At 43.6% G+C, this 26,546-nt stretch overlaps 1 protein-coding gene across 2 annotated transcripts in view; it reads left to right on the forward strand.

The window, feature by feature from the left end:
* PRKAR2B (protein kinase cAMP-dependent type II regulatory subunit beta) overlaps positions 1-25,272 on the forward strand; it is a 288,149-nt gene extending 262,877 nt beyond the window's left edge. For both annotated transcript variants that reach the window (XM_082254393.1, XM_082254394.1), the window contains exons 7-11: positions 5,239-5,340; positions 8,959-9,033; positions 10,941-11,006; positions 21,407-21,545; positions 24,400-25,272. In XM_082254393.1, the coding sequence (XP_082110519.1) occupies positions 5,239-5,340; positions 8,959-9,033; positions 10,941-11,006; positions 21,407-21,545; positions 24,400-24,533 (516 nt within the window). In that variant the 3' untranslated portion in view covers positions 24,534-25,272. The remainder of the gene's footprint in view (positions 1-5,238; positions 5,341-8,958; positions 9,034-10,940; positions 11,007-21,406; positions 21,546-24,399) is intronic.
* Positions 25,273-26,546: the final 1,274 nt, after the last annotated feature.

Here is a 26,546-nt window from a genome sequence, read left to right on the forward strand (position 1 = left end):
TCAAAAATGTCAGTCAAGGGTCCGATCTGTCCGCTCGCAATGTTGCAGTCCTGCAAAAAAAAAAAAAATCGCAGATCGCCGCCATTACTCGTTAAAAAAAAAAAAAAAAAAATGACAAAAATCTTTCCCTTAGTTAGTAAACGCAATAACTTTTGTGCAAACCAATCAAAATACGCTTTTTGCGATTTTTTTTTACCAAACATATGTAACAGAAAACAAATTGGCCTAAAATGTTAACAAATTTTGATTTTTACATTTTTTTTGGGGGGGGGGGGGTGAATTTCATTTAAAAAAAATGTGAAAAATATTGTTATTTTTGCAAAATTGTCACTCATTTTTTGTTTATAGCACATGATCAAAAAATCGCACAGGTGATCAAATACCATCAAAAGAAAGCTCTGTTTGTGGGGAAAAAAAGGACGTCAATTTCATTTGGGTACAGCGTCGCACGACCGTGCAATTGCCTGTTAAAATCACGCAGTGCCGAATCGCAAAATAGGCCCTGGTCAGGAAGGGGGTAAAATCTTCCGGGGCTTAAGTGGTTAAACGGAAGAAAAATAGGGTTCTCTTCCATTCCAAAAAACGGAACTGATCGGAAAGGACGCAAATCGAATGTCAGCGGATGACCATCCGCTGACATCTGCAATCCCATTGACATGCATTATGTCCATTTTTAATCCGCAAAAAAATGGGATGAAAAATGGACATACGGGACCGCCCGTGTGAAAGGACCCTTAAGCCTCGTACATACGCATCAAAATTCAGCAGGGAATTTTCGTCCGACGACCGATCTGCCGATTTTCGGCTTGTTAGTATGATGCTTCCGACAACCAACTCCGACTTTTCGGCCAAAAAAAATCTGGTGTGCAGGCTATAAAATTATTGTCCGCGTCAAAACATGGCCGATTTTCGTGCAGTCAGTACAGATTTCGACAGAGAAAAATCTAATGAGCAAGTCTGGGCATGCTTAGAGAAGAAAGAACACAAAGAAAGCAAACCAACACATGACATCACTTCTGAAGTAGAATTTTGTCAGGCAGGAAAATTCGTGTGCAGTCTAGGCACATTCCAACCAACAAAACACCACTCTGGACAAAAGTCGGACGATCGGTCGGCCGATAATCGTTGCGTGTGTACTAGGCTTTAGGTTCGAGACTGCTGCCCTTCTTGTCAGTGCAATACAACTTAATCATTCAGTGTCAAATGTCAGTACAATCCAAATCAATTGTTGCTGCCGCTGTGGACACCTTATGCCTTTTGTTAGTAAAACTCCTCCACCTAAACTAGTCTGCTAACAGAGTATGTCAACAGTTTGTCCTGCTATTCTAGACATAGCCTATAGGTGTACTGTAAAACGGGCAAACTCTTTTTGGTTCGCTTTGTGTGGCTTAACATCTGATCTTCTTATTGTGATACTAAATCTATCTAGCTGACTGATTCAGGAGGAAAGCAGCACAAGGCAGTTAACCTGGGGGGGGGGATATAAATCTAGCCCTGGGGGAAATTATATTTGATCGGGTCCTACTTTGAGAACTAACTGCTGTGCCTATATAAAGCAGACCCAAAATCCTTCCAAAAGCTCACAAAAGAGACAAAGAGGTTAATTTACTAAAACTGGAGAGTGCAGAATTTTGTGCAGCTGTGCATGATAGCCAATCAGCTTCTAATTTCAGCTTGTTCAATTAAGCTTTAGCAAAAAACCTGGAAGCTGATTTCTATGTAAAGCTGCACCAGATTTTGCACTGTCTGGTCTTAGTAAATGAACCTCAAAGTGTTTTCAGATTTTTTTTGCACCTTCTACCTGCTGGTTAAATCTGATATTGTTGCAGAATGACCACTGTCTAATAACCACTGCTCTTTACTGGTCATATTCCAGGGTGGGGATTCTGCTGCTGTTTCGATACAGGTCACTGGGGGTCTTGGGATTTAGGAGCTGGACTTCATGTTGATTGATGGCACCTGTATATGGAGCCAGGAGTATCAACTGAATAGTTCTGCCTCTCCACATACTAGTTGTGCCAGGCATTGTTAAAATTGGTTGAAAAGTATGTACATTAAAGTACTTTAGCAACAATTTTTATACAGGAAAATACAAAACAGACAGTTGGTGGTACAATTATAGAGCAGGAATTGGCAAAATATGATGTGTCATGTAACAACATTTGTAACCAAGCTAGCTGCACTAATTAATGTTTCCAGTCTGGGCTATTATGATTCAAAAAAATACAAGGAATTTCTGCGCTCAACCCTAAGCCAACCCTCAAATCAAGCTGCTGTATAAATATCAAGATGATATTAAAGGGGCACTATACACAACATACTGTACAGCGCTACCCAAAAATTCATGAATAAAAACCTAATAGTTTCTAAAATGCAAAGAAATCATACAGTGCATATATAAAAATATGCATAGTCAATTCATCAATAATCCATCAAACAAAAACTGCAGTAACATTTACACGAAATGTGCAAAATGAATCCAAAGTTATGTTGAATAAATTAAAACAGTTCAATACACCTTGCAGTATTTAAACAAATATCTTCCAATGTGACAAAGAATCTTCACACCACATGTTGCAAAATGGTTAAACAGCGCATGCTAACAGTGTTCAAATACAAAGGAATGCCTAATAATCCAGCAGTACTGACAAATTAAGCCCAGCACTAAGGATTAGACATTTAAAAGATGACATCTGCAGGGAGGTAACAAGATGTTGGACAGGGTTTGAGTATTGTGGCATCATCATACTCAGAAGAAGTGTGCTGGTGTGGCACTCGCTTTATCTCTTAACCGTCAGATTCTTGGTGCTGGGCTAAAGCATTTTTTTGTGAATACCTTTAGATTGTTTCGATGTAACTTTTAAAAAAAACAGCCATTTTAGAGTATAACTAAAGACAGCATTTTTTCTTTAGTTTTAGATAGAGTACAGGGGGGGGGGGGTTAGAACCCCTGTGAGTTTGTATTCCTATCTGTACCCCAAATAAGAAGATTCAGCCTCTCTATTTGTCCTGTTTTACCATTGGCATTGAAAGTAAAAGTAAAAAAATCCCAAATTTTGGGTTATCCCTAGAACAGTAATAGAGGGGAAATCGTCCAATGGGGACACAAGTTATGGTGACCTGGGGGTCCCCAAGAGATTCCCTTAATTTGCAGGGATTTCCACACACTTCCTGTTTTGGCTATGAGACAGGAAGTGAAGCTAAATCCTCCCAATGGGGCACAGATGGCAAAAAATAAACCGAGTATAACCCTTCCTTGCTCTATCCAAAATGGAAGTTTTACCTTTAGTTCTATTTTGAGCTATGAGTCTTTTTCTCCTTTTATACTTTCTTAAATGCGACCTTCTTTTTGTAGTAAAAAAAACTGTGAGTTAATAGTATCACTGGGGTGCATCATGAAGGGTGTGAAACACAGCCACTTTACCACATTTGATGTGATGACACATTTTATCATTTTGTGGGAAAACATTTTTTACATGGTGTATGGACTCCTATTTGGTTTATTTAACCACTTGCCGACTGCCCGCCGCAGTTTTACTGCGGCAGGCTTGCTTGGCAGCGCGAACTGACGTAGCACTGCGTCAGTCGTGTGCGTCGTGCTATGGGGCGAGCGCACGCTGCCGCTCCCATCCCCACTAGGCAGCGGGGATGCCGATGCACGGGGCCGCCGGCTGCCTGCAATCGCTCCCCACTGAGAGAGAAGGTTCTTCTCTCTTAAATGATCACAGAGCGCCTGTGATCCTTCTATATAGGATCACTGGTCTATTTGGTCATTTCAAAAGCCCATCCCCCCACAGTTAGTAAACACTGCCCTAGGCTTACATTTAACCCCTTAATCACCCATTATTTTAACCCCTTCCCTGCCAATGTCATTATTACAGTAACAGTGAATATTTTTAGCACTGATTACTGTAGTAATGTCACTGGTCCCCCCAAAAGCATTAAAAAGGTCAGTTAGGTGTCCGATCTGTCCGCCGCAATGTCGAAGTCCCGCTAAAAATCGCAGATCGCCGCCATTACTAGTAAAAAATTAAAAATAAAATAAAAATAACATAAATCTTTCCCCTAGTTTGTAGACGTGATAACTTTTGCGCAAACCAATCACAATACGCTTATTACAATTTTTTTTACCACAAATATGTAGCAGAATACAAATTGGCCTAAAATGAGGAAAATTTTAGATTTTTAATTTTTTTTTTGGGGAATGTTATATAGCAGAATGTGAAAAATATTGTTTTTTTTTTTCAGAATTGACGCATTTTTTGTTTATAGCGCAAAAAAATAAAAATCTCAGAGGTGATCAAATACCACCAAAAGAAAGCTATATTTGTGAAAAAAAGGACTTTAATTTTATTTGGATACAGCGTCGCGCGACCGCGCAATTGTCCGTTAAAGTAACACAGTGCCGAATTGCAAAAAATGGCCTGGTCATTAAGGGGGCAAATCCTTCCAGTCCATAACTGGAGGGGAGAGGATAAAGTCACCATATCACCACACCATTGCAGCATGCCATTTCACTTGATTTCCAGCACCTGAGCACCTTATTCTATTTCAGCAATTTTCACTGGCTACTTGCAGAAGCACTGAATCAATATTTTGGACTGTTATTTGTGGACTGTTATTGGAGATTTATTATTTATTATTATTTTCTATGAACTCTATATATTTATTCACTTCACGGGGTGTTGTAATTTTATTATAGAGTTTGAATTTTGATATTATTCATATATACATTCAGTCACGTCGAGCACTTTATTGTCCATTACACCAAATCTGCGCTGTTTCTTTGCATTAATATTTATAAAATCCTTTTGATTTCACGCACAGCAGCACCTTTGGAGGCACCTTACACATCACCATAGCGCAGCATTAATCCTTTGTTTCACATAACTGGTTAATCAACATGTATTTGGATTAAAGTATAACTATAGGCAAACACTTTTTTTAAGTTTTGAATAGAGTAAGGGAGGGTTAGAAAACCCTGTAAAGTTTATTTTCCCTATTTGTCCCATTAAGAGTATTTACCTTTACTTCCTGTCCCTTATGATTGATTTGCATTATACAGCATTGGAACTAATAGGTTTTCGATTTATTAATTGTTGGGTAGCTCTGTATGTTGTATATAATGAGTTATCATGATTCTTCTATTTTTTTCTGTGTAAAATGACTATAAACGACTGTAAAATAGTGTAATCTGGGAACATTATGATTAACTCCTTGTTTTTGTTTGATCCAAAGGATAGAGCAACTTTCCGGAGAATAATTGTTAAAAACAATGCCAAAAAGAGAAGAATGTATGAAAATTTTATAGAGTCTCTACCATTCTTAAAGTCTTTAGATGTAAGTATTACTAACACCACAGAAATCATAGGGCCCAATAGTACATAATCTCCAAGAATCCTTACCCACTCCTACATGTTATTGTAGTATGAAAAATAACATATTTAACTCAATAATTTTGCTAACTATATTTACATACCTTTTCATCTCATCTCTGTAAGAGAATGAAGCGTTAAGCCTTGTTGTCAGGAAAAGAGTTATACTATCTCTTTTGGATGATCTAATGGTCAGACTGCCTAAAACATTATCAGACCAAGACTTGCTATTCCTTTCATTAGCTGTCTGTTACACTTACCTGTATTTTGCTGGTTGTCCTGTCTTGCATATGACACTGAGAGCAGTCTTCTCTGCATAACAGGCAAAATAAATTCTGTATGGCTGTCCCCATTCTGAAAAAGATATGCCCTGAATTCCTACAGGAGTGATGTCTATACTGCCCTGTTGGCTGCCTTGTAGCCATGCAGTGGAAAAAGTGAATATAATTCTACAACACATCATTAGCGGAATCACCAGCAGAAGGGAGGAGGTCCCCTATATAGATCTTTAGATCTTTATAGATCTTTAGTGAGACCTCATTTAGAATACTGTGTCCAGTTATGGAGACCTCAGATACAAAAAGACATTGATAAGATAGAATAAGTCCAGAGACGGGCAACAAAAATGGTGAAAGGTCTGGGGGATAAAACTTAGCAGGAAAGACTTCAGGAGGTTTATAAGTAGAGTCTGGAGGAAAAAAGGGAAAGAAGAGACATGACTGAAACTTTAACATACATCAAGGGGGTGACTAAAGTTCAGAAGGGAAGTATTTTCAATATAGAGCCAAGATCAAGAACATGGGGACATGACCTCAAACTAGCAGGAGGGAAGTTCAAAACTAACCTTAGCAAGTATTATTTTACCAAAAAAGTAGTCAATGTTTGGAAAAGACTTCCAGCAAAGGTAGACTCAGTTAACAGTAAGTGGATTCAAATATGTTTGGGACAAGCATAGATCTACTTATACAAAAAAAAAAAAAACTATACCTCAGCTAAAAAGGGCTACATAGTCAAATGGGAGCAGGAGCAGGAGCTTGAGGATTGGCACTCGATAGCACAGGCAGCCTTGAGATGACTCATTATCACTTTTATTATCGAAGCAAACTATAAAGTACTGCTGAGATGGTATATTTTGCCACCCAGAATGGCTGCCTATGTCCCCAGAGCTTCTCCAAAGTGTTTCCAAGAATGTGGTCAGGAAGGGATTGCATACCACATATTGTGGCAGTGCTCTAAGGTGAGGCGATATTGGATCTATAACTTCATTTTTACCTTCACTCAAATCAGTCTAATCAAGTCTCCAAAACATGCCTTGCTGGCATGCAAGGTAGAAGAAGCCTCGAAAAATCAGAGACAACTCCTCACTTTTATATTTGTATCCGCTAAAATCAACATAGCAGAAATTGGAAGTGGGCTACTATAGCATTTGACCAGTTTACTCACAAGCTTTCAAGGGAAGAGAACTCACTGCTCAAGGTGGTGTAGAAGCCTAATGACACCCACCGGGGCACACCCTGGTTCGCCTCCATGGATATACGAATGAAAAAGAAAGGATTGGCAGCACTCCAGATGAAGTCAAAATCCAGATTTATTGACTGGACATCCCAACGTGACAATAGTGACAAGGTAGACGCGTTTCACACACTACACTGTGTGCTTAATCATTACCTGATTAAGCACACAGTGTAGTGTGTGAAACGCGTCTACCTTGTCACTATTGTCACGTTGGGATGTCCAGTCAATAAATCTGGATTTTGACTTCATCTGGAGTGCTGCCAATCCTTTCTTTTTCATTCCTAATCACAAGCTTTCCTGGCTTATGATAAATGAACGGTTATCGGCAATCCTATATGGCAAAATGAAGGTGTTTGAAAAGGTCTGGGGTCTGTGGATCAGATACCTGACTAATGATCCATGGACTATACCTGAATGCCTTCTGATGGATGTGTACCAGAGTGTGGAGTCCCTTCCCCTCTTTCCTTTTCTTAGTGCTTCCTTCTCCCCTTGGTGGAAGGGATTTGCACTTCTAAGTGTAGAGGGCGTACCCTGAACTCCATCAAATTAAATGGTTCTCATGGAAATAGAAAGACCTACTGGGATTACTATGTTTTACAGTCTCTCTATAGGCTATAATCTGCTGTCACTTTGTTTCTATGTAACTACAGTGGGGAAAATCATTATTTGATCCCCTGCAGATTTTGTAAGTTTGCCCACTTACAAAGAAATGAAGGGTCTAAAATTTTTATCATAGGTGTATTTAAAATGATATAGACAGAATATCAACCAAAAATCCAGAGAAACACATAAAACAAATGCTATATGATACACGCTATGACGTTACATAAGATTACATGCTATGAAGTTGCAATTCAGTGAGTAAAATAAGTATTTTATTCCCAAGCAAAACATGACTTAGTACTTGGCGGTGAAACCCTTGTTGGCAAGCACAGGGGTAAGACGTTTCTTGTTGTTGGTGACTAGGTTTGCATACATCTCAGGAGGGATTTTGGTCCGCTCCTCTTTACAGATCTTCTCTAAATCCTTAAGGTTTCTTGGCTGTCTCTTGGCAACTCCAAGTTTCAGCTCCCTCTATAAATTTTCTATAGTATTAAGATCTGGAGACTGACTTGGCCACTCCATGACCTTAATGTGCTTAGTCTTGAGCCACTCCTTTGTTGCCTTGGCGGTATGTTTTGGGTCATTTTCATGTTGGAAGACCCATCACGACCCATCTTTAATGTTCCGGGTGAGGGAAGAATGTTCTCATCCAGGAATTTTCACTACACGGCCCAGTTTATTGGCCACTCAATAGTTGGCCTGTACCTTTAGCAGAGGAACAGCCCTAAAGCATAATGTTTCCACCTCCCTGCTTGACTGTAGGGATGGTGTTCATAGGGTCATAGTCAGCATTTTCCTTCCTCCAAACACGGTAAGTCAAGTTAATGCCAAAGAGCTCAATTTTGGTCTAATCTGACAACAGCACCTTCTCCCAATCCTTCTCTGAATCATTTAGATGTTCATTGTCATGACTGTTCATGTGCCTTCTTGAGGAGGGGGACTCGCCATGTTTGGAGGAAGAACACCAACCCTACAGTCAAGCATGGAGGTGGAAACATTATGTTTTGGGGCTGTTTCTCTTCAGACCTTAATGCTATAGAAAATTTATGGACGGAGCTGAAACTTGCCAAGTGACAGCCAATAAATCTTAAGTAGAGAAGATCTGTGAAAAAGAGTGGACCAAAATCCCTTCTGAGATGTGTGCAAACCCGGTCACTAACTACAAGAAACAAAGAAACATCTTACCTCTCCACCAAGTACTAAGTCATGTTTTGCTTGGGGATCAGATACTTATTTGACTCACTGAACTGCAACTCAGTTTATACCATTTGTATCCTGGATTTTTTTCTGGATGTTTGGTATTCTGATATTCTGTCTCTATCATGTAAAATTCACCTATAATAAACATTATAGACCCTTCATTTCTTTGTAAGTGTGCAGACTTACAAAATCTGCAGAAGATCAAATTCTTATTTTCCCCACTGTATTTGCAAAATCACAGTGTTTCTGTGTTATTTCTCTGTAGGTATCAGAACGCTTAAAGGTGGTGGATGTCATTGACACCAAAAACTACAGTGATGGAGAACAAATCATTGCTCAGGTACATTTTTTTTTAAATATTACATTTTATACTTGTAAAATCATATTTTTCATTTACAATAAATAGGCTACAAACTATGTCTATTGGAAAAATGTCATATTACAGGACTGCAAAATAATCAGCTTCGTAATTTAGTATTTGTTATTTTATGCGTGTGGAGATTCTTGTAGAGGTAATTTTACTCATTCAGGGAAAAGTGACAGGTTCCCTTTATACCACCTCTCCCACCCACTTGCAGATGTCTGTGCTCCTCTGCTGTTTTGATTATCTGTCAGAGAGCCCTTGAAAATACCTAGTACTTCTGAGCATGGGGGAGCATGTGACCATTCTTTTAGGCCACATTCACACTTACGAATAGGCTCAACACCGAATACATGCAAGAACCCCAGCAGGAGTTCCTACTAATTATCTATGGTAAAAAAATGAGATTGAAGGATTATAAGAGGTGCATGAAAGTCAGCCAGCCCCCAGTCTGATGTACTCACCCTCCAGTCTGTCACCAACCAAGTAGACCTGTCTCATGATACAAAGAACAGGGGTTTAGTTGACACACATTTGCAAACGCATGTGTAAGCTGCAGAGCCACTACACGGCACCCTGTTTTATCTGCAGTCCTAACACTTCCTAAATTAGTGTCTCCACACTGGGAGCACATGGCTGCTAATGGATGGATGGGGAAACAGGTGGGAGGGAGACAGCCCAACTTCCCCCAACCCACCCCCATCCATGACTGGTCTGTTGTCTAAAAACTCAAATAACTAAGTTGTAACGATGGTACAAACTGGAAAGGACCATCTGAGAAGCATTACACCTCCATCCCCTTGGTGGATGCAGTATAAAGACAAATAGGGATTTTATATATGGGGCATGGCCTGTAAAGCACAATGCCTTTCAATCCCTAATTTCCTATTTGGGACTTTGTGTGAGACAAGCAGGTCATGCTATTGGTCTCCATCCCTGTATACGGAAAAAATAAGGTCAAATCAGACTGCATCCACCAAAAACGCACGAAAATCGCACGGTGGGACTTTATATGAGGCACCAAGCTGTAGGCAAGGGGTCTCACTTAAAGTCGCACTTAGCCTATTGTGTTTAATTATCTATGGGAGGCAGCCCCATTGAAAGCAATGGGAGACTGTCAGCTCCTGCAGCTGATTGCAAGCTGTCCACATGCAATGATCACTTGCGAGTGATGGGCCCTGGAATGTGTATGTAATCAGTGTTGGGCCCATTTGAAAGTCTGAATGTGGCCTTAACAGTCAATTGTAAGGCTTGAACACATGGGGGAAGGGCATAAGAATATTTACCCTGTGTAAGCTTCAGCACAGGCTATTGCAGAGCTTACACTGGGATTACATTTGGCTCTTCTACAGATGAACAGAGCTTCAGGGAAGGTCAGTATCAATGGATGGGTACATACATATATTATGAAGGGTTTAAATGTATGTACTAGCATTTTCTCTATTTTAAACCGCAATGGCATTGTATCTTTTTCATTTAGAAAAAGCCTTCTTTAAAAAAATATGGCATTAGCATGGGCAGACGTATTCTTCTGAAACACTAAAAGAGCAAAAGTAGTGCTGCTGTTACAAAGCAGAACTTCTATATGTAGTTCTGTGTCCATTTTAAATTTAACTTGGAAAATTTCTCCAAGGTTCTTCTTATTTTACAATCCAGTCCAATTTTGACCATATGTAAAATGTTCATAGAGATATGCCTTGGGCCTGTTAAATGGGCATACTTTTTACCCATTTGATACATTGTTTTGCTTGTTTGCATTTCTGCTTCATATCACATGGTAGCTGTTATTTTTATTATGTTCTTTAGTGTAATATCTTTTTATTGTATTTCATTTGTGTGTGCTTCTTTCAGCATCCCTCAATGATATAATATGTTTCCTATGACAGGGAGATGGAGCAGATAGTTTTTTTATTGTAGAATCTGGAGAAGTCAGAATAACCATGAAACACAAGGTATGGCTTTGGTTGTATATACTTTCTTTACATTAACCCTTTTAAAGTTTATGTTTTTTTATGGTAGAACAGTGACTTCTTAGTGTGTTATTAGGATGGTTATTAAAAATGCTTTATAATTCATAATTGTGTCAGTTCAGAAAGCCATTTGTTTAATGGTCACTATAGAATTCAAAGAGCTATAACTATTTTAATGATTTTAATGCAGACATTAGGGGAGGGGCTTGTTTTTTACAATCTGGTAAAGTAGAATATAGTGTAGCAGTACTGATAGTAGTGAAAGCATTAGGGATCCAGTCTGTTGTGCCCCCTAAGATAGCGCTAAAATCCCATCTCTTTGGCCTCCACCTTTCTTCAGTCATACAGAATAGAAATTGTGGTCAATACTTAAAGTCGTCACCCTGGTAAGGACAGTCGGTGTGGTGTGCCTGAACCGACGTAAGGGGGGTAGCCTGTAAATAAAGAGGGCACCCCTAAGGGAAAGAGGTTGAGAAAAAGGGTGAAGGAGGGTGGGGTGACGATCCGAGGCAGCAGGCCGGTCTAGGGGAGGGGCGGCGCTATAAAGCCCGCTAGCTCCTCCCACAAATACCGGCCTGCGGCCGCACACTTGTGGTCAATACTTAAAGTCGTCACCCTGGTAAGGACAGTCGGTGTGGTGTGCCTGAACCGACGTAAGGGGGGTAGCCTGTAAATAAAGAGGGCAAAAGAGTAAGCAAGACATCACACTTTATTCAAAACAACTTAGGACACAAGCCTGCGAAATGCCAGTCTCAATTCCTTCTCTGGGTGCGGTATATAAACTTGGAAGGCATCCGATTCCCACCTACCAAGCCTTTTAATGATATGGCCTGGCGTATTATTCCCAGAAGCAGCTGTAGCCGCACCTATCCGGAAGGAATGGCCAGAGTGCGCTGCAGGGTCCCACCCCAGTCTGATGCAAAGTGAACGTATGTAAAAAATGAATTTGGACGTAGTGAGGGGAACGTCCAGTAGCGTAAAGAGCGGTGCATGGCCGGGAGTGCTCAGGGTCTGAGCCACGAAAACATCCAACACTCTGACTGGGCACCAATGATTCCCAGACGGGTAAAACGGGATGGTAATGGGGTGGCCCACCTGCCTGGTCTTGGTGCACTGCAGTGTCAAAACATAATGATCCCCCCATTTGACCAGATCTCGTTTGAGGAGACACAAACGCCCCTCAGCTGTGGAAGCAACCGAAAACTCCCCGGGCCTGAGAAAGCCGTAGAAGGCAAGATACATTGCCGCTTTGACAACTGCATTCGTGTATGGCTCAAAAGGCGTCGTGTCCAGTAAGTTGGAGAGAGCCCTGAATTTCTCCCCATCTATCGGCAGCCGCCTGATGGGGGAATGGTGATCCATCCTGCCAATGCCCTTCAGGAGGCTCTTCAGAGGATATGCCCGGAGGAAAGGCAAGGAGTTTGGATGGTGCGTCAGAACGTGGTGTTGAACACCCGCCAGATACAGTTTAATAGTACTGACAGATAACTTAAGTTGGAGGTGGCAAAAAGCAGCGAAGGCGACCATGGTCTGCACTGACTGGTCATCCAACCCGAATTCTACTAAAAATCTTTGGAAGATGGCCATGGCTCGGTCATAGGCCTTCCTGGTGTTGGATGACAGAGCCATACAGGCCAACTCCCGTCCATGCGCCATGATACGGGCTAGTCCAGGAGCAGATCCTTGAACTCCGGGGTCCGCGTGGGGCATCTGTCGGCCGTCGGGTGGAGAGTGAAGAAAACCTGCAATTTGGAGCGGGAAAGAGCGTCAGCGGCTGAGTTGGAGTGACCCGGAATATGCTCACAGTATAGAAAAAACTGGTAAGTGGCAGCTACCAAGGTCAGCCTGCGGACCAGCCTCATGATAGTCAGGGATGAAGACCGGCCTTTGTTGATGATGTCACAAGCAGCCATGTTGTCACTGAAACATTTGACTGCCATCCCTGACCAGCACCTACCCCAGGTGACAGCAGCTGCCACAATAGGGTATAATTCAAACAAAGCTGAGGTCTCCTGGAAAGCAGGTAAGGCTAGAGACTCAGCCGGCCAACTATCCCTGAACCATGAGTCCCCGAAGATGGCTGCGAACCCGGTATTAGCGGCCGCATCCGTCCAAAACACAGGGGACTGGGCAGAGATGGGCGGGATGAACATGGAGATACCGTTCCAGCTTTCCAGGAACTCAACCCACATGCCCAGGTCCACCCTGGCATGGGGATCCAAGTGGGAGATGACACCCTCCGGAAGACCTGGCAACAGCCGCAGCAACCGAGAGATGAAGGACCTGCCCTGGGGGATGATTCGCATGGCAAAGTTCAATGACCCGATCAAGGACTGCAACTCCTTCCTGGAAAAAGACCCTAGTTCCAAGAACCTGCCTACCAACCCACGAATACGTTCAAGTTTGTCCACAGGGAGGCTGGACTGCATAGAGACGGAATCCAGGGTAATCCCCAAGAAATCCAACCTGGTGACCGGACCGACCGTTTTGCCTGGTGACAGGGGAACCCCTAAGGTGGAAAATAAGGCCAAGGTACTTCTTAAACTGACCGGCGTGCAGTTGCTACTCTCGACCAACAGAAAATCATCAAGGTAGTGCAACACCGAGGGGCACCTGGAGACATTCAGAAGGAGCCAGCAGAGCGTCTCTGCAAAGGAATCGAAAATCTTGGGGCTGCTTTTAGACCCAAAGGTCAGCCTGGAGGCGAAATAATATTTCTCCCTCCACTTAACACCGTGGATGTGCCATAAGGAGGGGTGAATAGGCAGCAGCTTGAAAGCGTTGGCAATATCCGTTTTACTGAGCCAGGCAGCCCTGCCAGCCCCTAAAATGGCCTGGATGGCATTGTCCACGGTGGCATAGTGGAGAGAGAACTCGGCTGAAGGAATAAGGGAATTAAGGCTGGGGTTGGTGGAAGAATGAGGAGCCGACATGTCGATAATTAAGCGTTTTTTATTGGTGAATTTGCTTGTGGCAATACCGATAGGGTTGGTACGCCAAGAGGAGAAGGTGGGGGCCGGGAAGGGGCCTAACATGAACCCCTCCTGCACTTCCTTCTCAAGTAGTAGATCTACCGACTCCGGGTCCTCCCTGGCCGATAGTAAATTGGGACATTCCAGAGTCCCAGTGGGAAGAGACACCAGCCCAGTGTGGAACCCACCCGAGAACCCTTGAATCAGATACTCCACCAGGTGAGGAGACGGATAAGCCTGCAGGTAAAACTCCAGCACCTCGACCTTGACCCCGGTTAGTCATTGTTTAGGGTAAATCTTGGATGGACACATGGATTTCGTGTGAGCCCTGAAACAGATGGAGCAGACATGGAGCAGCCTGCAAGCACTGAAGCTGCACGCCCCCCCATTGAAATTGTTGCAAACCTGGGCTTTACCTAAGAACACGATGGGACGACCCAGCTTATCCCTAAGGCCACGCTGCTCTGACCTGCCAGCACCCCCCCCTGGGACCCCAGCCGGGGAGGATACAGCCTCCATGGGGCAAAGGCTGGCAGAATGTGATGTGGAGGAGCATGTGGCACAGGAGGGAGGTGCCAAGCCTGCGAAGTGCCTGCAGAAGAGCTCGGTATCCAGCAGACTCCAATCCACACGAACGTTGAATTGAGCCAAGGCTGCCGCCGCCTTGGCCGAGACTGACTTATGGAAGTCGAAGAAGGTAAAACCCCCGTATTTATGCCCTAAATCCACTATCTTATGCAGGTAAAGATCTAACTCTTCCCGCCGCTGCGGGTAAACGGAACACAAAACGTCCCTGTAGATGCCGAAGGCCAGGACAAACTCGGGGATAGTGAGCTTCTTATTAAGCCTGGGGTCCCTGGCCTTCATGACTACGGACAAATCACCGTAATTGTAGACCTTACTTTCGACCATGTCCTGGGAGGCAATGAGGAGAGCCACTAGGTTGACATCCTTCCCTTCCAAGATATCCTTGCGGAGAGCCGCGGGGACCAAGTGGGCCGGGGTGATAATAGGAGAAACCGAGGAAGAAGGCAAGATGGGAACTGGGGGCCTACCCTGATCACTAGCGGGAACTGGGGTCGGGACCGGCAAGGAAGGAGGGGGACCCCCTTGAGCCGGACTGGCGTCCTCCAGCTTAGTCAGCCTATCGCCGATGGACTGCAGGGAAGATAGGATGGAGTCCAGGGTCCCTTGTATAGCAGACGTACAGCCCTGAGAGCTGGTGCCCAGTCCCGGATCTTCTGGGTGTTCCATCATCAAATTGAAAAGTTCCGCTTTCCTTGCTGTGGCCGGGAACAGGATTCCCTTCTGGCGTAGGACCGCGGAGATCTTTGGAATAGTCCAAGACCCGTAGGAGCCCAGCGGGGACGGAACCCGACGACCCCTGGGGGTACCGGATCTGACAGGGGTACCAATTCTGGCTGGCGTGGGGGGGGGAGGAAGATCCTTCTTCCAGGATGGCACCTTGAGGCCCACTGTTGAAGGAAACAGAAAAAAATAGAACACCCAAGTCCGATTAACGACCGTAACGAATGGAGAACAACTGGCTAGCTAGCTAAAGCCCAGAGGCGAAGAACTTAACTACCCCGTGACAGGTGAGGCCCTGCTAGAAGCCAAGCGGCCGGTGAGAGGCTCTACCTATGATTTGGGCGAGGGGCGTGAGCCACTGACGTGGTGGCGGGAAGTTGGCCTCTCGGTGACAGTAAAAGAATCAAACGTGTGGCCGTGACAGGTGAGGCCCTAACTATACCCCCAAGAACGGGGGGGAGCGAGGCGCTAACTTTGATTTGGCCCGAGGGGCGAAATAATCTCAGACGAGATTGGGAGGTTGGCCTCGCGGGACCGGCTATGAAGGGGGGGGGGTCTAAGGCCAGCACCTGAACCCTAACAGCCAGTTGACTTGCCCTACAAGGGAGGGGGGGGCAATACATGACAGAACCATACAGCTGGAGTGCCACAGAAAATAACAGTGTTGACAAGAAGGACAGACAACATGAAATGTGGTATGTGCGTGGAGGTGATGAAGCCGTGACAGAGCACGGGAACCAAAGCAACCGCAGGTGAAGCACATGAGGAGTGTATGAGCCTGAAGAACCTGGAAGGGGCTGACCACCGGGCAACCAGACAAAGATGACTAAGTGTAGTGGGGGCAAATGACAGAATGGCCTACCAGTGTCTATGGGCGACGCCAGAGTAGCGTCTGTGAAGACTAAAATAAGTGGAGCCGTGAGGTACACAATGAACCTGAACCTGAAGTAGTACCTGATGCCGGTATTGAAGGACATGGTGAGAACCTGAAGAAAAAAGGCAAATGGTCAAAAAATAGGGGGGGGTCACCCAGACCCCCCACTGGAGAACATCATAAGGAACCAAACAGAACACGCACACCCTGCGAGCCATGAGACCCCCCCCCTCCCACCAACCCTCACGTACCAACCCCCCCCCCTCCCACTGGTAAGACAGGGCCACCCCCCCCCCAAAGCAATAACAGCCGTGACAACCAGGAACAAAGCAGGGAACATGAGATGGGGGAGACAAGCTTAACGGAGGCTGAAATGAGAGTAGAGACACATAAATGTGAGGTAGCCATGGCCTAGTGGAGAGGCAGGCAGTGTGTGCACGAGTCTGTGTATGGAGGTAGCCGTGGCCTTGCAGGAAGGCAGGCAGTGTGTGCAGGATCGTATGTGAAGACAAATAGCCGTGGCCTATAGAGAGGCAGGCAGTGTGTGCAGGAAGATGCCACCCCCCCCCTCCCCCCCATTCCCTGCAGTACCTGACCCCCTGCTGAACAGCGGGGAGAAAACAGCGGAGTGGCCGACAGAAGCAGCAGAGCAGACGGTGGCCAAATGCTGGGGAGCCGGACAGGATAGCAGTGGAGGGTGAGCCAGGCACTTGTTGGAGGCTGCGCTGTGGTAGAGGAGCTCGGCGAGCAGCGCTTCCTGATACACGGCCCGACCGGACGTCCGGTCCACGAGGAAGAACAGCGAGATCCGACGTCAGGTGATCACTGGAAACACCTGACCAGTGACGATCCGAGGCAGCAGGCTGGTCTAGGGGAGGGGCGGCGCTATAAAGCCCGCTAGCTCCTCCCACAAATACCGGCCTGCGGCCGCACACTTACCCTATTTATATTTAGGTTGGGGGTAAAAGCATATTTACAATGTTTACTGTTACCTAAAAGATGCTCACTGTATCTTTTATAAAAATCTCAGCTATAGAACTCTTCCCCTATTTCCGCGTGTATAGAATGTCATAACATGACCTATAACATAAAGATGCATTTGATCATTCCAACAAGAATTCCTCCAAAGCAGTAGTACACTTTAAATCCTCCAGGATGTTAAATCAAATTAATTTTATTTAAACCATTAAAGCATATGGCAGCCATAAACCTTCATTCCTGTATGAAGTACATAGAGGTACTAATGCACTTAAGTATTAACCAGCCCTTCCCTTCCTCTTGGCAATGTGATAAGTGGCTCTCAGCGTACACCTGTGTGAAAATTAAATGAATACATTTCAGGCATTTTGAAAGAAATGTAAACAAGTAATATATCGGTATACAAGTCACAGCACTGTTAACACAAACTATATATAATAATGAATGAAGATATGAATGAAGCACTGCACTGTATTTAATAAAAAATTAACCCTTTGAGTACATGTAATATAACACTATGTACTAGTGCTGAAAACAACACTATGGGGTATCAGAAGAATGCATTCAAAAAGTACTACTTGCAGGAAACATTGTATAAAACACAACCCCCCCCCCCCCCTTCTTATTAGTGGCAGTAGGCTAATATTTATTCCTAAAATATATATTAATGGAAAAATTAAAAGCCAAACCAAAATGATAATATTTTTGAGTTGGTGTGTTAGTTGAACAAATTAATACAGCAAACAAATTAAAGGGGGGCTGACTTTTGTAAAACAGTCACAAGGAATATAAGGCTAGGGTCCTGCAAATAAAGGGCAACTGTCACTTAAAAAGCAAAATGATGGGAGGTTTAAAGGGTAGGCACCTACAGATAGATGCACATAACTACAGCAAATCTCACTACACTTTGCTATGCCTAAATGGCAGGCTGTTCTGAAGAAGGAAAACTCTGGCAATTCTGAACAGTCTCAGAGCTTGTCCATCCCCATTGCCTGTTCAGAGTGGCCCAGGATACAACCATAGCAGTTGACAATATGAGCTGCAGCTGGTATGTACAGGCACCTCTAGTTGCCTGCACTTTATATCTTCTAGCAGCTTTCTTTATTTTTAGACGGCATGCACACAAGGCATTTTTACAGCTGCTTTTAGCAGCCTCAGACATATTTTTTTTTTTTTGCTGCTTAAAAACACCCCTCCATGTTATTCTATGGCCTCCTGCAGACAAGGGCTTTTAGGAGCTGTAAGTGGCATAAGCGTTTTTCAAGCTGTGAAAAAAAATCAGGGCCAATTCTGGAGCAGCAGCGTTAGGCTTTAAAAACGCCTGACACTGCTAAAGGCTGCATACAGCGTTAGGCCACGCCAGACGTTTTTTAAGCTGTAGCAGTTAGATTTGAGGTTGGAAAATAGAAGAGGGCAGAGAAAGGCTGCTAAACACTAATGTTGCTAAAGCGTGCACTACCCCAATATAACACATTTCTAAAAGCATGTTTTACGGCTGCTTTTTCCTGGCATCAGAACTGGTTTTGAAGCTCGTTTTTTCCAACGCCCTTTGTGCATGAGGCCTAAAGTGTTAGATTCTCTTCAAATCTAATTGCTACTAAGAATGCACACTACAGCCAATATTGAAAAAGCAACCCTCAGATGTATATAGGGAACACAGCCCACTTTTTCACTACTTCAGATTTTCACCCTGGTATTGCTATAATACATCAGTTCACCCCAGTTCCTTTTGCTTGTAATTTGGTGATGATAAAATCTACTGGCTTGCAACGATAAAGCGCATTTCTTGCTGCCTCACATACAGCAAGGGCTCGTTCACTCCAGCCCACATGCTATATTGCGCATACACTGCTGTTCATTGTCTAGGGGCAATGAGGGCTAGTGCAATGCTTTGTTACAATGCATCACACTGTATACATTTTTCTTTTTTTTTAACTTTATTGAAGTGCCACAAAATAACACTTCAAATCTGTGCAACATATGTGATGCACTTTGGTGCAGTGACCGGTGGTGAGGTGAGGTACACTGCACTGTGTAAATATGCAGACATGTTGCATTTTTATGCAGCACACTGCAGCATATCTGTATGATGTAAACGTGGCACATAAAAAGCAATTGTTTTCTATGTTCCCTTGCGCTGAGCCTGCACTTAGGTGAAGACAGTAACTGCTGGCTGAAATTTTCCAACATAGATGATTTTTTATTTAACCTGAGAGCTCCCAGCCAAAGCTATATTGCACTTTCTGTTCATGACCATACATATGGCATTTTTGGTCTGATCTGTAAAGATAACATTTTGTTGCTGACACCTTAAGAAGCCTCAGATTGAAGCTGCTAAATTCTGGGATGCATACTACTTCTGGCATAATGTCACAAGCAAGAAAGCTCAGTAGATGTATAGTACACTGACTGTTCCAAAACTAGTGTCCAGCAAAAAAAAATCAAAGAATGAAATTTTACAATTTTGTTGCACAGGTAATTTGTCCTGATAGAATCCTTTTACAGTGGGTACGGAAAGTATTCAGACCCCCTTAAATTTTTCACTCTTTGTTATATTGCAGCCATTTGCTAAAATCATTTAAGTTCATTCTTCTTCCTCATGAATGTACACATAGCACCCCATACTGACAGAAAAACACACAATTGTTGACATTGTTGCAGATTTATTTAAAAAAAAAAACTGAAATATCACATGGTCCTAAGTATTCAGACCCTTTGCTCAGTATTTAGTAGAAGCCCCCTTTTGATCTAATACAGCCAGGAGTCTTTTTGGGAAAGGTGCAACAAGTCTTTCACACGTGGATTTGGGGATCCTCTGCCATTCCTCCTTGCAGATCCTCTCCAGTTCTGTCAGGTTGGATGGTAAACGTTGGTGGACAGCCATTTTTAGGTCTCTCCAGAGATGCTCAATTGGGTTTAAGTCAGGGTTCTGGCTGGGCCATTCAAGAACAGTCACGGAGTTGTTGTGAAGCCACTCCTTCGTTATTTTAGCTGTGTGCTTAGGGTCATTGTTTTGTTGGAAGGTAAACCTTCGGCCCAGTCTGAGGTCCAGAGCACTCTGGAGAAGGTTTTTGTCCAGGATATCCCTGTACTTGGCCGCATTCATCTTTCCCTCGATTGCAACCAGTCGTCCTGTCCCTGCAGCTGAAAAACACCCCCACAGCATGATGCTGCCACCACCATGCTTCACTGTTGGGACTGTATTGGACAGGTGATGAGCAGTGCCTGGTTTTCTCCACACATACCGCTTAGAATTAAGGCCAAAAAGTTCTATTTTGGTCTCATCAGACCAGAGAATCTTATTTCTCACCATCTTGGAGTCCTTCAGGTGTTTTTTAGCAAACTCCATGTGGGCTTTTATGTGTCTTACACTGAGGAGAGGCTTCCGTCGGGCCACTCTGCAATAAAGCCCCGACTGGTGGAGGGCTGCAGTGATGGTTGACTTTCTACAACTTTCTCCCATCTCCTGACTGCATCTCTGGAGCTCAGCCACAGTTATCTTTGGGTTCTTCTTTACCTCTCTCACCAAGGCTCTTCTCCCCCGATAGCTCAGTTTGGCCGGACGGCCAGCTCTAGGAAGGGTTCTGGTCGTCCCAAACGTCTTCCATTTGAGGATTATGGAGGCCACTGTGCTCTTAGGAACCTTAAGTACAGCAGAAATCTTTTTGTAACCTTGGCCAGATCTGTGCCTTGCCACAATTCTGTCTCTGAGCTCTTCAGGCAGTTCCTTTGACCTCATGATTCTCATTTGCTCTGACATGCATTGTGATCTGGAAGGTCTTATATAGACAGGTGTGTGGCTTTCCTAATCAAGTCCAATCAGTATAATCAAACACAGCTGGACTCAAATGAAGGTGTAGAACCATCTCAAGGATGATCAGAAGAAATGGAAAGCACCTGAGTTAAATATATGAGTGTCACAGCAAAGGGTCTGAATACTTAGGACCATGTGATATTTCAGTTTTTCTTTTTTAATAAATCTGCAACAATGTCAACAATTCTGTGTTTTTCTGTCAGTATGGGGTGCTATGTGTACATTCATGAGGAAAAAGAATGAACTTAAATGATTTTAGCAAATGGCTGCAATATAACAAAGAGTGAAAAATTTAAGGGGGTCTGAATACTTTCCGTACCCACTGTAAGTGAAAATGTTGATTTGCTTTATGCTGTTACTCCAAAATAACTGTTTAATGTATGTATACACTTAAATAGCTTTCATTTCACAGTGGAATACCTATTTGTTTTCTTAGAGTAAAGCAGATTCTGAAGACAATGAAGCAGTTGAAATCGCTCGATACTCCAGAGGGCAGTATTTTGGAGAACTTGCCTTGGTGACCAACAAACCCCGAGCTGCCTCAGCATATGCTGTTGGTAGTGTAAAATGTTTAGGTAGGTCACATTGTGCTCATTTTCATAGCTAAATATGGGGTTAGTTCTCTAAGCTGCAATTTCAACTGCACTTTTTGTTCTAATGTATTATGTTCTTATCATAAAGGTCAGTTCACGAAAAAATAAATAAATAACATAGTTATGGAATCTTTATTTCTTCTAATTATGTTGAAACTGTTGGGCTACACAGTCACATTCAGGAGGTTGGAACACTGGCAACAAAACACATTAAGCCCTATATAACCCAACGTTAACCGCTATGCATAGTTTTCTATCCTAGAAGGTAGGATGTCTTTCTCAGCTCTACTGAGAAAAACTGTGACTATATTTTTGCTAGCCTTTTTATTTTCATTTTTATTTTTATTCAGTTAATAATAGAGATGGGTAGGCCTGGGGACAAAAAAATCGAAAAATTGGGGACATTTTTTTTTTATTCCGTTTTTTTCAAATGTTTTTTTTTTTTTTTTTTTGAAAAATTGAAAAAAAATAGTGTGAAATATGTTCTTTTACAATGATAAATACCGTAATATATCTATGATGTGGCATTTTAAACTATATAACATGAAGACCTTAATGAAAGATTTCTGAGACTTTATGTAAACTCTACGGGGGGTATGTCCAGGAAGGTGAACAGGGCCGGTAGGTCAGCGTGCCTGCGAAGGGTGAAGGAGGACCCGGCTTTCCGCACAGTGAGCTGCAGCGGGAATCCCCAGCGGTAGGTGAGCTCCGGTTGTCTCAGCTGCTCCAGCAAGGGCTTCAGCATCGCACGCCTCTGTAAAGTACCCCGGGCAATGTCCGGGAAGATCCGCACCGTCGCCCCATCGAAGTCCACCGGACCCCTCTCCCAGGCATCCCGAAGCACCTTCTCTTTAACAGTGTACCGGTGGAGTCGGCAGATCACGTCCCTGGGTCTGGAGGGGTCAGACGGCCGGGCACCCAGGGCACAATGAACCCTGTCGAACTCGTAGGGGGCCTGAGGATCCGGTGCACTGACCAGGGAGAGGATAGCCCGCACCGTCTCGACCAGGTCCTCATAGCCAGTAGCCTCCGGGATGCCGCGGAGCCGCAAATTGTTACGACGGCTCCGGTTTTCAAAATCCTCCATCCTGAGCTGGTGGGAGGCAAGCGTTTCGGTATGGGAGGATTGAGTCCTTTCCAGGGCCAGCACCCTAGACTGAAATGCACTAACTGCAGATTCTCCGGCCGAGAGGCGACCGTCCAGCTGGGCCACCTCACCACTGAGCTGCTGATAGTCCCGTCTGTGTTGCTCCGCCACTTGAGCCACAATGGCCTCCATATCTGCCCTGGTAGGCAGAGCCCGGAGGAGAGCCCATAGTTCAGCAGTGTCTCCTATCTGGGCAGCGGTAGATGGCTGAGAGGTGGGTAACGCTTCGGCAGCGGCCATGACGCGGATGGGAGGCAGAGGAGAGGAGCTTTGTCCCGGCAGGGGGGCGGCTGTGGATCCCAGGCCACCACGTGGAGTCAGGGACAGGGCCGCGGGAGACGGGCCCGGAGACTCCGGGAAGAAGGAGCGGACCGGGGTGACCGAGGTCGGCTTGGAAGATGCTGCGGAAGCAGATTTGGTTTTCCTCTTTCTGTGGACGCTCATAGTAGCTAGAAGGGTAGTGTGTTTGCCGAGAAGGGAGGACAAGGAGCGGGAGCACCGTGTAGAAGCGTCCTCACACCGCCATGTCCCTATGTAAAGTCTTACATTTTTGCAAGTTCTCTCAGGCTCAGCTGAAGGCAAGCATATCCTGGACTGCAATTCAAGTAACGCTGTCCTTCTCAATGCAGTTCTCAAACAAGAATCATTTGCATTTCTACCACTAGGGGCACTGCAGGGGAAACGCTCCAGTTTAGTTTGCCTACAGTTGGGCAAACTGTACCTCCTACAGTTGGCTGATTGTTGGTATACAGTAGACGATAGTTTCCGCCGTCTTCCCGGGCCTTAATTGTCAGGTAAGAGGGTAAATTTGTTTGACAAAATAATGTATCTTTATAACCATTAAATGATTCCTATTAAGGTTCTCCACTCACAGCATAATGTTCATTTATAGTCTGGTCTGTAAATTGTTTTCAGGGAAATGAGCCAATGTAATTTGGTTTCAGTTCATGTATCTGTCAGAGACAATGGACACTACTTGCTCAGTGCACTCCCTCCTTCCTTGGCCACTACACCCATCATGCCAACAGATGCATAGCCGAGGAGTTTTATACTAGTGTTGGGTGAAGCCCGATTGGGAACTGATAGACTAATTCCCCATCATGTCTGCCTGGCTGTTGATTGACAATGCACAGCAGTGGGTGGATCCATATCGACCCTTTGTTATGCACTGTCAACCAGAAATATGGCAGACCTGAAGGAGAACTGATATAAAGGTGACAAGTCTTTTCCCAAATATGGCCATTGCCATATCTAGGTAATGACATCACCAGTCTTCCTGGCCCTTCTGTTTACATTTAGCTTTTGGCTGGAGAATCTCCTGGCCGACAGCTTTATAGGGCCAAGGATACATTTCCTGACAGCTTCTGAGCATAGACATGCCTACTCTTAGTACTTGCATACCTCTATATGCCAGCTTATTACTGGTCTTAATCATTACCAGTTTCCTAATCTGAGGACTGGTGGTAACTCTTTAAAAAAATGTTGATGCCATAGTGATAGGGTCCTAAAGTGGCAGTAGTTAGAACTACCTGAATTTGCTACACATGACTGTATTGTTAACAACATGGCACACATGCTTGCTTGAATTAGGTGCAGGTAGCTCTTAAGGAGACTACTGACAGAAATGTGTATTGTAATTATACCTTTATTGAGTTCCCACTATTGATTATTTTGTTTTCTATCTCATAGCTATGGATGTTCAAGCCTTCGAAAGGCTTTTGGGACCCTGTATGGAAATTATGAAAAGAAACATTGCAAATTATGAAGAACAGCTGGTTGCACTATTTGGAACAAATATGGACATTACTGACCCAAGTTCATGAGTGGAAGATGCCAATGTGGAAGACTGGACAAAAATAGAAACCATAGCACAGTAGTGGTCAGTCCACTGAGAATGTGTCAGTTTTTGTGTAGATGCCAAGCATATTCTGTGATTTTTTTTCTCTTTTTTTAATAGCTCCTTTAGTGGCTGAAAAGCTTGCAGTCCTTAACTGCTTTGCAACAGCTTGCTGATTACACTGAAGGTTTTAAAACTTTTATTGATTTTTTTGTATTGTTATCTATTATTTACAGGTATGCCGGTACAGAACATTGTGATTTTATAAACTTGATTTGCAATATTTCCTAAGCATTTAGGGTCTAGAAACTCAGAGATCTAAATTAGATAACTCAGCATCTTTCCAATACAATATAGTTGTACAGCTACTAGAATAAATACTGTACATTTGCTGTTTTAGGGCAGTCAGATGTAATGGCTTACCTCCAGTACAGAACTCTGCAATTCTATTACCCAGATAGGCTTAGCATGTTGTATTTTTTGCATTGGCCCTTTAAGAGCAAAACTGAATACAGAATGAGCCAGTAAGCATGCCAGTACCATTTCACTGAAATGTGTAACGTATGTTTTTATATAGTGTCACTTTTTAATAATTGCTTTATTTCATGCAGTTTTTTTAAATAAGCTACAGCAAAAGCCTTTGTAACCAACCCAGTTGGAAACAGTATATCCTTGACTGCTCAAACTGATTACAGGGTCAGTTCAATTTCACAATATTGGCCTTAATTAGTTGGTGCTAAGTACTGTATAGTAACTCATAACAACCAATCGCAAATCAACATTGATCTATGATTAAATTGATTGTTGTGAGTTACCACACTTCGCACACTATCACTATTCTTTGTGCTGCCTTAGATTTCTTATAGGCAAATACCAGGTCCAGAATTCATCCACTGCTCATCTTTTCTGATGACCCCATTGGGGCATACTTGTAAGGTTTTCAAAAAGCAACAGCAACCACAGCCTAAAAAGCTGCACGTCAGCCTTTAGTGACAGAAATAGACAAACACTTTAAAATGTAACTTACACTGCAAATACAATCTACAAATTAGATTTAACATATAATCTGTTTTTACTGCACTGTAACCTGATGAATCAACGTATACATTTGTAATTTAATACAATTTATGTGCTGCTCCTTGCAATACTCAAACAATGACAAATGTACTGGGCATGTTTGTATGTAAATAATAGTGTTTTAGATCATAACACTACCTTTATGTTTAAAATAGTTCCTTTGCGGCAACTGTTTGAAAATATCACAGATGAATTAGGAGACAGTTCTGTGGTAATAGTGTGCAGGAAGGTATTAGTGAATATTTGAGCACATTGGCATTTTAAGAATAAAATGGCACGTGTTCTGCTCATATTTTTACATACTCTAATGTGTTCTGTGCATATTGCCACTATGGCACTTCTGGCATTTTCTAGAGATGTGGTGTACCTGAGAATTTTTCTCGATTGATGTGGCATCAAACATAAAGCAAAGCCTGTGGGTACTTAATACTCAGCCCCCCTCCGTCCCCCATACTCCTAAGCTTCATGCACGCTGCTACTAAACTCACATTTAGGAGCTTTTGCCATTTTTTTGCCAAACCCCTTGAAGGCTCCTTCCACATGGAGTGGGCTTCGTCGCTGATCCATGCTGAGCAGGTGGATGGCTGGTCCGGGTCCGCTCCGCTTATGCAGAGCAGACACAGCCCGCTCTCCTATATGGGTGGTTGGATGTAAAAAAACTGCCTGTCCGTTTACACCTGATGGCAATCCGACCTGATCTGCCAGACAGATGGGGAAAAGATGTTTTTATTGAACAGGATTGGATCAGATGTTGGCTGGTGTCAATTGACACATGTCCTTTGACACCCGCCACTCCAGACAGGAAGGTCCAATCGGGTCCGCCTTAAAAACTGATAGGTGGACCTGATCAGTCTCTCTGTGTGAAAGGGTCCGAACTCAATTTGATAAAAGTCTATGTGTCCATGCACACATAAGCTTTTAC

This window comes from Pelophylax lessonae (genome assembly GCF_965119305.1).
Source record: "Pelophylax lessonae genome assembly, chromosome: 4".
NCBI classification, from domain to species: domain Eukaryota; kingdom Metazoa; phylum Chordata; class Amphibia; order Anura; family Ranidae; genus Pelophylax; species Pelophylax lessonae.